This window comes from Sphaerodactylus townsendi, linkage group LG10, assembly GCF_021028975.2.
Source record: "Sphaerodactylus townsendi isolate TG3544 linkage group LG10, MPM_Stown_v2.3, whole genome shotgun sequence".
In the NCBI taxonomy this organism is placed as follows: Eukaryota; Metazoa; Chordata; class Lepidosauria; order Squamata; family Sphaerodactylidae; genus Sphaerodactylus; species Sphaerodactylus townsendi.
This window is the reverse complement of record NC_059434.1, coordinates 39,707,012-39,719,785: the sequence shown is the minus strand read 5'-3', so window position 1 is coordinate 39,719,785 and position 12,774 is coordinate 39,707,012. Positions and strand designations below refer to the sequence as shown.

Genomic DNA, 12,774 nt, shown 5'->3' with positions numbered 1-12,774 from the left:
ACTCTGAAATATCTAATTACATACCAATGTCCTTAATTAACAAAGACACTAAACATTTTGTTCTCAGCTTGTCCAAATGACTGAAAAATGTTGTTCATTTACAGTAATCAAGCAAGTTTCATTCTAGGCAAACAAGACTCGGATCTAATTCATCTACTTAGATCTAATTTAATAACAGCAATAGAACACAGTAATTTGATCAAAATCCCTCAAAATGTTGCTCTGACAGATGATGCTGAAAACCTTTGTTGAGGTTAGTGATTTTTACATGGCTTCCCTTGTCAGTGATAAAAGTAATTGGAATTTCTTGCCAGATCGATGGCACCAGCCCTTCACATGGGTGTATCCCATTCCCTCCACACCTCAAACTCCTCCGGCCTGCAGTGGAATCATTAGCAACTGATGTGTTCTTTGCTTTTTCATCAAGCACTTTCTCATTCTATTCTTCTTCTTGTGCAAAGCCATGTCACACTTTGTTGGGCTGAATAAGGAGGAAACAGGGAGAGAAGACTGAAAAGCAGACAGCCTGTTTGTTTCCATCTTAAAGCTATTCCACAGTGCAGCCCAGGAGACTGTACAAAGCACTGCTGCTGTTGAAAAGTACATCTTTGCCAAGTGTATCTTTCTCCTCCGCTGTTGTGCTATAAAATGTTTTTAATGGCAAAGAAAGGAACCATTGCAGCTTTTATCTTTCCCTACCTCCAAGCCCAGCCAAACAATGTCTAGTACAGCAGCAGGTCTGGAGAGAGTCCAGAAAAGAAATAAGAAGGTGGAAGAGTTTAGTGAAGTAACAACAGCAGAGGTATTGCTTTGCCATGTGCAGACTATTTTCTCCTAGTAACCACCAGTTGCAGAGGTGGGGGGGTGGGGAGGGAAACATCCATTCCTAGATATCAAAACCCCTCATGCCTGCTGTTTCACTTTCTTCTTACTGGTATGCTATAATGCCTTATACTTAAATCTCTGCTAGCCATACAATGCAGAAATATTCTTCTTCAAGAGAACTCAAATGGTGGGGGGAAGGAACAGAGACCATATTACTTTGTTATTATAAAGAGGTGAAACAGAATCGTACTTGGATCCAATGAACAAGATGGAGAGCTCTCTCTAACCCTACTCTTCTTAACTTTTTTTCTCCCAGCCCTATTTAATCCTGGAAGCCACTGTCCCAGGCTGACCAAGAGGCCAAGCTTGCTTTACTGAACCTTATCATGCTTTTAAATTCTGCCAACTAAACATAACCTTCAAGCCCTGAGAAGAAAATATGAAAATCCACAATGAAGCTACATTCACAGTGGATATACAAAAGAGGAATATAACAATTGCCGTCCACACTTTTGCTTAAAATAATAAAGCTATCAGAATTATTCTTTTAAGTACTAGATAGGGCACAAAAAGAAGCTCAGCATGAACAAAGAATAAAAGCTAGAGTTGTAGCATATCTTCCACATAGCTTATTTTATTTTACTCAGCAACAGTCATACTTGTAAAGTTCATATTTATAACATCCCTATAATTCTATATAAACTTTAAATGATAAGAGCTCATATCAGTAAATAAGCAATTCTTGTGTTTGGGGCCTCACAAGGGAGTCTTTGGCAGGGCACAGGAAAAAATCTGTTCTACAAAAAAAAATGGGGACATACAGTTCTAGTGTGCTTCAGGATTCATTGGTAATCCAATACATCATATTTATATGTTTCTCATATAACTGACTCAAATATTGTTTAGTACATTATACACTAACAATGAATTTGGGGGGGAAAGATAAAGCCTATGTAAGAGCAAGACTGAGTCCCTCCTCCTCCTCTTTTTAGATTTTGGCAAGGGAGACAGGTGCAAAACAGTAAGAAGGAGAAGACAAAGGCACCACTTGCAGATTATTAAGTAAATGGGTGGGGGGGTGCTCAATGCTCCCTTCTCAAATAACTGCACATATATCCAGGAAGATATGCAGTAGAACATCGCCAGATTTAGTTTCATTAATCTTACACAATGATGCATAACAATCCAACTTGTAACACAGTCCACACATGAATGGAAGACACTTTGGTATCCAGAATGACACCTTCAGATTTACCACATGATTTAAGAATAGTAAGCTACTCTGTACTTGGGGGAAAGAAAGCTGGGTTCTAGCTTATATTGACTCAGTTCACACATGAAACACAACTAGGATGCTCTGACATCCACTAACTTGGCTGACAATTTTCAAACAAAGAATTGGGTTTTTTTTTACTATTGGCTGGATAATTGGTTGATCTTCTTATGGGTGTTTGGGAGATTGTTTCATTGTATTCCTTACTAAATATGCAGCACAGGACAATTAGATTTTGTGCATATGAGCTCTCACAAAGTCGGAGTTCTATTCCCTCGCCTCTTCCACCGTTTAAACGTAACTTCTCAATTTAGCAGGCAATTGTTTAAATAAACTAAAAAGTTCAGGCACAAATCATATAAATCAAGCAATAATAAATGTCATTTCAATAAAATCCTACCCTTCAGTTTTTGGCCTTAGTGTCAGTAATGGCCATCAATTAGTTTGAATGGGCAGCATCTTCATACAGGGGAAACTGGTTCAGTTGGAATTCATGGCTGCTTGGCACAAACTGAACAGAACAAATTGTCAGCTCACATCTGATCACCAACTTCAAACATAAATTCAACAGTCTGATGTGTTTGTCCCAAAATCTAAAGGACGCCTAAACAAAACAACAGTTCATTTCAACTGGAATTAGAATGTCAATGTAGGACACTCCCCTAGCTGAGATTACTTACCACCCTACCTGCTACTGTCCAGATGTTAAAGTAGGCAGAAATATTATTACCATTCAGGAAGACCTGGAGACACCAGCTGGGCCAATGCTTGCTAGGCAAGTCTGAGACAAATCAAGTCCTTCTTTTCCTTTAAAACTTTAGATGTGCATAGAAAGGAGCATAATATTTTCAGTGCATAAAAAGAGAGGAGACTGGAGACAATGATACCTTGGAGCAACTTCTTTGGGGGTCTGTATAACTAGATCACTTTGTTAAGATTCCCATGAAAGAGAGATGAGGATGGGTCCCTAGCTACCCACAGAGTTAGGAAGCCTAGGGGTTTCTCAGGTCCCCAACAGAGATGTATTCTGCATTTCTCACATAAATGTGGATCTAATGCAGGTTGGCAACTCAACATAAAGAAAAAAGGGGTTGTACCTTACTTCCTCATTCCATTGTCATGACCTGAAACAGCCCCAGGGAGCCATTGTTTGCCTCCATAGGGAAATATTATATGTAGTCCATCAGAACATGTAAGATCCCCAGTGGAGTAAATAGCAGTAACTGGAGCCCATTTCAAGTCAGGAAACTAGTACAAGGGGGAAGTTCCAGTCCCATTCTTGCCATGTGCTGTGGTCCCAATTGTAATTGGGCCTGTGGCCTCCTGGAAAATGCAGAACTCTAGAACACCTCTCTCAACCTGACATGGGGACATCACCAAGAAAAATGTAATGGGTAGTTAGGCTTGATGACAAGAGCAAACTGACTGACAAATTAGGAGACTGCAGCATGGTCTGTCTCTCATATTTTATACCAGATTGAGCTCAGCTACAAGCTGCCACATTTCTTCCAATAATCCACAGCCCAGAATGGGTGTGACATTTACATGTGTTTGAAGAATCTCAAATATGACAATCAGTGTAAGTCTTCTGATTGTTTGCCATAAGTACTCCACCTCTGTGCTCTTGTGCTATAACGTCACTTTTGTTTTATTTATTTACTTGATTTCTATCCCACCTTTCAACTACATTCCAGGACAGGTAACAACACTGTAAAAATGCTTCCGGCATTACAATAAAAACAGCATCATGTCCATATTAAAGTTCTTAAAATCCAGATAAAAATTCCTAAATACATGCCTAAAAACAACTAACCAATAAAAACAGTTTACCAATACTGAAAACAAAACAAAATTTGCCCCTCCCTAAATTCCTTCCCCGCGCAGGTGCAGGTGGAAAGTTCTGAAAAAGTCCAGTGGTGCTGAATATCTGCTGCAATGTTCTAAACGTTTTGGTTTTATGATTCAACAGAGAGGAAGACTAGATATAATGGGTTGAAAGAAACATCTGGATAAGAACACTTCAAAAAGGGAGGGAATTACTGCTGAGGAACTGTGCTTCATTAATTAGCTAGACTAGATATGGGAAAACTTGAGTTAAAATCAGATTTCTACTATGAAGCTCACTGTGAGTTCATCTCACCTCTCAGCCTAATCTACCTCACAGAGTTGTTGAAAGGATAATAGAGAAATTGAAAATACATGCTAGCCTAAGATTTTTGAAGGAAGTATAATAAATAATGAAGGAAAATCATTTTAATTACAATTTTTAGCCCCCTCAGGAGCTCAAGTGACATTTGAAGTGAAGATATGCACATTGCATAGCATTGTGTATATTAAAAATGCAAGTTTACCAGCCCTACATTTCCAGAACAAATTACATTGGAGTTTTTGCACCAAAGATCAAATATTGCAAGTGGCTCCTTTGCTGTTTGGGTTTGAAAGTGGTTTCCAGGTCTGAAAATCACTTCACTATCTATGACTGCAGAGGGAGATGAGTTTTCTGAGAAGCTATTATTTTATAACAAGCTTTCTTATAGCTTATAATTAGTTTAATGCAATATATAAAATATTTAAGGTCGTATATACTAATACTAGTAGAACAATTTCAGTACTGTAATGAAAAGCACCTGAAAACACCATATGCATTTCAGATCTCCAGGGCAGACTGCATATTACAAAAGAATATCTTTATGAATTACATAGATTTTCTTAAGAAAGGGTCTATTGGGAAGATGTTCTATTTATTGCTATCCTGTCTTTCTTTGGTGTACATCTTATCAGCAGAATGAAAGAGAGCTGGATGTCTCCTATGTACTCTCTCCACTTTGCCAGACCCAAAGGGCAATTTTTAATATTCTTGATGAAACAGGCAGTGTGTAATGAAGAATGTTCACAGTATGTAAATAAATATTCCTTCCATATCAAAGGAGGAATTCTACCATTTTGACCTCATAACCTGCAACAGTGACAAATTGTCAGCCATGGCACAGCACATTTTTAGAGAACAGAGAAATATGAGTGGCTAAACTTCTTACCCAAGCCCAAATTTGCTTAGTTATGCATACTGTCCTGGTTTGAAAGTATGAAATGTTAGCCAATGGAACCATAGCTATTTCAGCTTACAATCTGGAATTCCTTCTGAAGAAAAAATTGCCTGCATTGCTTAACATTCCTCAATAATTTTCCTGTATTAATAATATGGCTGTATTAATATTCATGTTCATGAAATCTATATATATAAAAATCTAACAGTGTGTTTGTCTCTGATGGGCTCCCTCAGAAGCTGCTGTACGGATCGCCCCCAAATTTTCACAGGACGTCCCTCCCTGTTGCGGGCAGGTGCTCGGACCTTCAAATCACCGAAAGTCCATACCTGAGCCAGGTATAACGTCTTTTTCCTGGCACTCCAGGCCACAAAGCTGCCTCTGTTTAACTGTCACCCTTAGAATGTTCGTGCAGCCTGTCTGTCTGTGGCCTGGGGGCTTAGAATGTTCGCTCAGATGGGCAGAGATGAGCAGTTAAAACAGTAAACAGGTAATACTGTTAGGTAATACGAGTGAAAGTGAAACACATACACACTTTGCCGTGTGAGATGTCAGGTGGGGTTCCCCCCCTCACACGCAGGTAACTTTCACTCTCTGTGCCTCACCCACTGCTACCACACAACACACATCCAGCTCATCCTCACACACCTCACTCTGCCCTCCCTCACATCCAAACACCACTTACCCACTTCCTCACCCATATTCGCCACAGCTCTCTTTTACTAAAAGCGAGCTGCAGTTTGCCTTTTTCTTCTAAGAAAATCCACGGGGTGTGGGGCTGACATTCTGGGTCTCCTGACTAACTAATCCACAAAAGCCCTGGTATCTGGATCTCTTTGAATCAGGAAGAAACATTTCTGATAATCATTTTTGTTCCTATGCAAAATTAGTCCAGTCTAAATCCACTGAAATTTTTGGTCTGAGTATTATAACTCCACTTAGAACTGTACTATTAAAACCTGCAATTGATCAGAAGTGGCTAATATTTTTGTGAGGTATGGAAAAACAGAAAAACGGTATGCTTTTCTAACAATCCAGGTGCATTCAATTAAAACTATTTTGAGAATTATGTATACCATCAGCCAATGATGGCATAAGCACCAAAATCTGACAAACAAGTGTTTCATCATACTGAAAGGTGTGTGTGTGTGGGGGGGGGGGGTAACAGCTGAATTACTAGAGAGAAATATATCAATCAAAAGTGAGAGAGACAGGAATATATTTAAATGTTTAAATATTATTACAAACAAAAAGGATCATATCTTGACAGACACCTCTGTGCTGTGACTTTCAAGACCACCTCATGGGAAAAGGGAATGTGGTTGGCCCCTGTAAATAAGTCAATTGTTGTTTGCATTTTTCTCTAATTTGGTAATCCTTGTCTTAATGTACTGTTCATGCTTTGTCTCGTGCTGTTCGTCTGAACTGTTTTAAATTCTGTTAATCTCAGCAAGAAAAGTAGTCTACAAGACAACTAAACAAACAAATGGGTACCCTGGAAGAAGTTGCAGTCTCACTGTTAAAATATAGGATCAACTTTGGCAATGTGGACTGGACTGAAAACAGAGACAATGAAAAATATGAAGAAAGATTATATAAAATGCCTGCTTCAGTTGTTTTAATGGCACAGAAATTAAAGCACCATTCACATTTATGACTAATTTATTATTTTTATTTCAAATTAAATTGTTAAGGAGAAGTGCTTCATATGGACTTCACTGGCATTTGTTGGTAGAAGTATCCACTCATTCATTTTGGTCACAAATGCTTCCCAAATAAAGAAATGGTTGCATTGATATGGTCTGGGCAGTACTTTACAGGCCCACACATGAGGATCCAGATTCCACATAAATTTTGGCATCAAAAGCAGCAGGGTAATTGTCTCAGTAATCCCCTCCTTTGTTCTTGCCTTTTTGATCTCATAAGAATTCAGTTTGGATAGTCTCATGTTGCTTGTAAACAGGAACACATATCTGATCTAGTCCATCTACTGCAGAAATCAACTATTTGTATATTCCCTAGATCCACATTCTAGTTACAGAGAGTACACACCTTCTCTAGGATGCAAAAAAAATAGATTCAATGATAAGATCCTTACAATGGCACTGTGGAGTGTAAATTACCATGTTAAATACACTGACCCTGTTCAGGCCTTGTGTTATATCATTGTGTGTCTATCATGACATGGCTGGTCTTAGAACCAAGATGGAGGTGCAGAAAAAGACTCATCTCCAAATTAATGGAACAAAATACTTGTTATAAGTAGATCGGCCAAATCTCTTCTGTTCAAAGAAATACAGAGCAAAGTAATCATCAAGTCTGACTTTCCCTATTTGTCTTGGTCCCAGGTAGAAGACACAGGAACAAGGCAATGTGGACAAGCATTGATGAAACCCCACTGCTTTTTGCACAATACTAGACTATATGGCCTGCCTTCTACAGATAAAGAATGCAGGGAGACTAACAGAGGTCACAGCAGCTGGGAAGAGCACTACTGCCATGTCGCCTCCAGAGGGCTTCCAGGCAGTATAGAAAGGCAGAGAAACTCGAAGAATCCCCAGCCATCTGAACAGCTTCCATCGGGGAAAAGAGACTTGGTGGAGTAAGCTGGAGGCCTCTGCCAGGGATATTCTCTACTCAAAAGCCCAATGGAAGCCAACAAAGGTTGGTTCCACTCCTGGGAATGCCCCTAGACTTCCCCCAACCACAACTGGGGTCCGCAGTTGTGCTAGTGCACCTCTGGGGCAGGCAGCCTCTTCCAGGTCAGTTGTTGCATAGTTTTCCAGTGTTTGGCTGCCACTCTGTTGGTCGTCCCTGCCAGCGTAGATGCCACCTACACCAGCAGGGTGTGCAAATGCATCGATGCAAGTCCGCATCACTTCCTAATTGTGCTTTGGCCCCTCCCCTTTGAATTGGGCTGCCCAAAATATATTTTCTCACACTTCTTTGCCATACATGGCCATAGTTCAAACAGAACCATAACAGGGAATGCTCCTTTATGACTATATGAATTACTGCTATAGAATTAAGAGTACACTTATATCAGTTGTATGAAATACTGCTATGCAACTGTGTGCTGGTAATTTTACAATTTCAAAATTTCATTTATCTTAAACATGTTTTCTCACAAAATCAAGAAGGGATCACTGTATTAAATTCTGGACTTTGAACAAACAAGCATGTATGCAACAGAGGACACACACTTCCAACAAGTTGCATGCAGCCAAAATTTTGGCAAGCCTCCCAGGATTTAAATACAAAAGGAAAATGTTCTAGAAATTACTGTGACTCTACCAGCATTTTACAGTAGAGGCCATTTCTTTAGTATTAATACATTTGGCATAGAACTGAACATTCATTATGACTATAATCTACCAGGAACTACTTCGGCACAAATTTCAATGAAAGGGGTTTGACCTGAGCAAATCCCATTTGCAATTGCTTTTTGAATGGGACTGGCCCAGGAAAAAAAAACCCAAAATCCTCAGCTCTGGGAGACCATATATACAATCTTTACAATCCTGTGCACATTTTCACCTCAGCTGTGAGATTTGGCCAAAATGCAACAGTTATTCAAAAACTGTTTCCACAGTCCTATATAGTTACTGTTAATTAGTCAATAACATGGAGATATTTACCTGTGTGTAAGTCTCCGGTGGCTAATGCAAACAGCAGTTTGTTGATCTTGAGCAACGCATACTTTATGACGACTACATTTCATCTTTAAGCATGGATCTTTAGCTGGGTCTAAAGCTAAAAACAATTGTAGAGAATATTTTATAAAAATCCTTTTCTAGCAATTATACATTAGCTAGAATAGCAATTGTACAGCAAATAAAAGTCATCCAAATCTTTTTGACACAGTAGTTTCATGAATTCCTCACTCTTTATGCTACGTTTCTAGGACATTCTGCATCCTAATAAAGTGTACAAATCTCATAAACTTTGTGCTGTTAATTTTTTCCATCCTGTAAACTCTACTCCTCATTTGGCAGCAGTCCTGATTTACATAAAGATAGTTTCAGAGGGTGCGATAGATACTGGTCTGCGATAGAACAGCAAGATTCAAGTCCAGCACTGCATCTGATAAACGGAGCATTGTCTCTCAAGAGCTTAAAACTCCCATAATCCTGTTGGTCTCTAAGGACCTGCTGGACATAAATCTAACTATTGGATTACATTTTTTCCCTGCGTAGATTCAGAACAAGAATGTTCATCTGATAAGCACGGTCATATAATTTTTTTGACAAATAACTTTGGCACCTTGAAAATGAAATCAATTATTTTATTCGAGAAACTTTTGTGGATTAGAGCCCACTTCAGCAGATGAAACTGGCTCTAGTTCATGGATGTTTATGCTACAATAAAAATTAATTAGTCTTTAAGATGTTAGAAGATGCCTATTTATTAAGTACAATGCGCTACCATGATAGTATGATCGTTCATCCCAAGTGGGCAATTAAAACGGGACCTTCACTAGCTGTAAATACTATATGTTAGTAGGGTGGAGGATGGCTGGCTCCCACATTTTTCACCATGTGACCATTAATACTTGAACAAATTCTATAAATCCACCCTAAAAGTAGACTGAGAACTTATCGATATCATTTTGCGCCAAGGAAGATCATGTCAGATGCAGCATATAATGCAAACATGATGTTCAAGCTTGGACCTGAATCAATTTCAAACTCCCGATTAACTGCATTTGCATAACTTGCATAACACACCGATTTGTAATATTCATAAAGCTTCCCTCCTCTCCCATCAAGCAAAAATCCCCAAAGGTGAGTGGACAGGAGAGTTTGTTTGATATAAAAAAAGTTTAAAGTTTGATATTTAAAAAGTTCATAAGAATTCTGAGTCACATGTCACATACCATCTTCAAGGTATGGGTGTTGACCTTTAAGGCCTTATGCGGCCCTGGCCCTTGCCTGGTGGAATACTCTTCCTCCAGCTGTCTGGGCCCTGCGGGATCTTGGTGAGTTCCGCAGGGCCTGTAAGATGGAGTTGTTCCACCAGGTTTTTGGAGTGTCCTGCTGCTGATGTGCCCCCCCCCCCACTTTAGTCTCCTGTGTTTGGGGTCCCTTTACCATCTATGGGACCCTTCTCCCCCCCTTTTTGGGAGGGTTTTAATAAGGATTTTATTGCTGATGCTGTTTTATTATGCTGTGTTTATTTTAATGGGTTTTTAATTGTATGTTGTATAATTATGTTGTTCACCGCCCAGAGCCCTTTGGGGGTAGGGCGGTATATAAAACTCAAAAATAAATACATACATAAATAAATGTACAGACACTGAATCACAAACCATTGGGAGGAAATATTTATTTTATTTACATCTTGCCTTTCTCCCCAATTAGAACCTAAAGTAGCTCACATCATTCTCTTCTCCTCCATTTGATCCTTACAATAACCCTAAGAGGTATACTAGGTTGACAGTGCAGGACTGGCACAAGATCACCCAGCAAGCTTTCATGGCACAGTGTGGATTCAAACCTAGATTTTCCAGCTCCTAGTGTGATGCACACTGGCTCTCAATAATATGGCTCCCCTAAAGTTTTGCAAAAAGACTCTACTTAGGGCTATGAAATACTGCTTTTATAAGGGAATGAGGTTTAATGTTTATTGCATGAATCCATCTTGCTTTTTTCTTTTATTTTTTATAAATAGAAATTAACAGAACAGAAAAAGAAACCAGAATCAAATCTTAATTACAGTTAGTTCCAAAGACTGAGGCCCTTTCTGCACGGGCGAGCAAGTGGGAGTGCACCGACATAGTTGCAGTTGATGCACCACCTGGAGCTGTTCGCACACTGCTCTCCAAACGAACCCGGTGTTCCAGCGGCCTGCGAAGCCAGCTTTGCATGGGCCCCCGCTGCTTTTTTCCTGCTGTTACCTTCTCTCAGCTGCTGTTGTGGTAGGCAGGCCAGGGGACACGCCCCCTATAGCCATGGCAACCCCTCCAGGGACAGAGGCCAGGAGGCATGTTCCCTGGCTTCTCTACACCGATGCAAGTCGAGAGAAGGTAAAAGCAGGAAAAAAGCAGTGTGGGGAAAATGCCGCCTTCCACCTGATTCCATTTGCTTGGGTGGAAGACGCTGCTTTTCAAAAGCAGCGTTTTTGAGCTGCTTGAGTGGGGGTGAGCACCATGCAGATGCTGCAGCAGTGGCAGCTGTGCGAAAAGCGCCCCAGGGACTGTGTTTTTACTGTCCCTAGAACGCTGTTTTCTGCCCGTGCAGAAACAGCCTAAGAGATAAAAACCAAATTCTACATATAATAATTACCAATGATGGCTATTTTTAATATACATTTTAATAATCCAAGGTATATACAATACTGATGAATGAATTCTATTATAACTTTTTAATTTTTTCCTCAAAAGGAAAGTTGCATTGATGTGTGAATAGAGTGCTTTGCAATGTTAAATCCTCGTTTTCAAACAACAAACTCAGATGGAGAAGGGAATATGCAGATAGAAATTTACTGCTTTCACAATGAGGATAACTGTGCTTGATAGAGGCAGTTTGTTAATGATGAATGAAAAAAAGTTCATGGGATAATGAGCAAATCAGAATACACTTTTGTACACTGATGAAATAATAAGAGAAAGTGTAGCAACTTTCCATGCCTATGTTTTCAGAAAGATGTCCATCCTAAGTCAACTATTTCCTAATTTACAAAGTTCTGCTCTAGACTGACATATTTGTCAGTCATTACAATTACAAATGGAGTAATTTGAACAATTCTGAAGGCTGTCAAGTTTGAGTAAAAGCTATCTTGAATCATGTTAACTGCAAATCAGCAATTGCCAGTATGTGTAAAAATACAGTATATGAGTATCCCATGCCTTGACCAATATTCTTTGGCTCTAGGAAAGTAGTCTCAAAATTTAGAAGGAAAACTTATTTTGCAGGTATCACAGTTTTGTATTTGAAGGCAATTTTCTAATTTAGTGCTTCACAAAACATAATTCTAACCCCTTCATAGTTACTTCCTAACTATGACAAAAAGCTGTAGCATATACATAAATATAGGAGTAACCCATGTAGTCATAATCAAAACAAGAAAGTTACTGTCTAATCATAACCTAACTTCATCCCAGGCTTAAATAATTCCATTATGGCTTTTAAAAGCTTCATTTAAATGAGCACTGGAGCCAGAATAGGAAGTGACTAGCTAAAAATTCATCTGCAACCACTGAAGAGTTCAAAGTTAATATATAACAAGTTATGATAACTTCATGCAAATGTATAAGTCCTATAATGTATTTGTAATACAAAACAATAAATAAGTATTATCACTATAATAAAATCATTGCTGAAAATACTGGAAAAAATGCTGCAAATACCATATTGAAATTTCTAGGCACTATAGTGACTTTGGCACCTGGGATTTGTTGAGTTTAGGAGTACACAACAACATAAAATGGAAGGCACAACACAAATGGAGAACTATTATTATTATTATTATTATTATTATTATTATTATTATTATTATTAAACTTTTACTCCTTTTCTCCATGCTTAAGACATCATAATGAAGTACTGAACGATACAAAAAAAACACTGTTTCCTGGTCAAATCCTTATGCTAAATCTACATATATGGTTCACATTTTAAACAGTATCAATCC

General features: G+C 38.8%; 1 protein-coding gene across 2 annotated transcripts in view; it reads right to left on the bottom strand.

Annotated features, from left to right (window-relative positions):
• SPOCK3 (SPARC (osteonectin), cwcv and kazal like domains proteoglycan 3) overlaps positions 1-12,774 on the bottom strand; it is a 200,007-nt gene that overhangs the window by 104,987 nt on the left and 82,246 nt on the right. For both annotated transcript variants that reach the window (XM_048509463.1, XM_048509464.1), the window contains one exon: positions 8,781-8,895. In XM_048509463.1, coding sequence (XP_048365420.1) covers positions 8,781-8,895 — 115 coding nt within the window. The remainder of the gene's footprint in view (positions 1-8,780; positions 8,896-12,774) is intronic.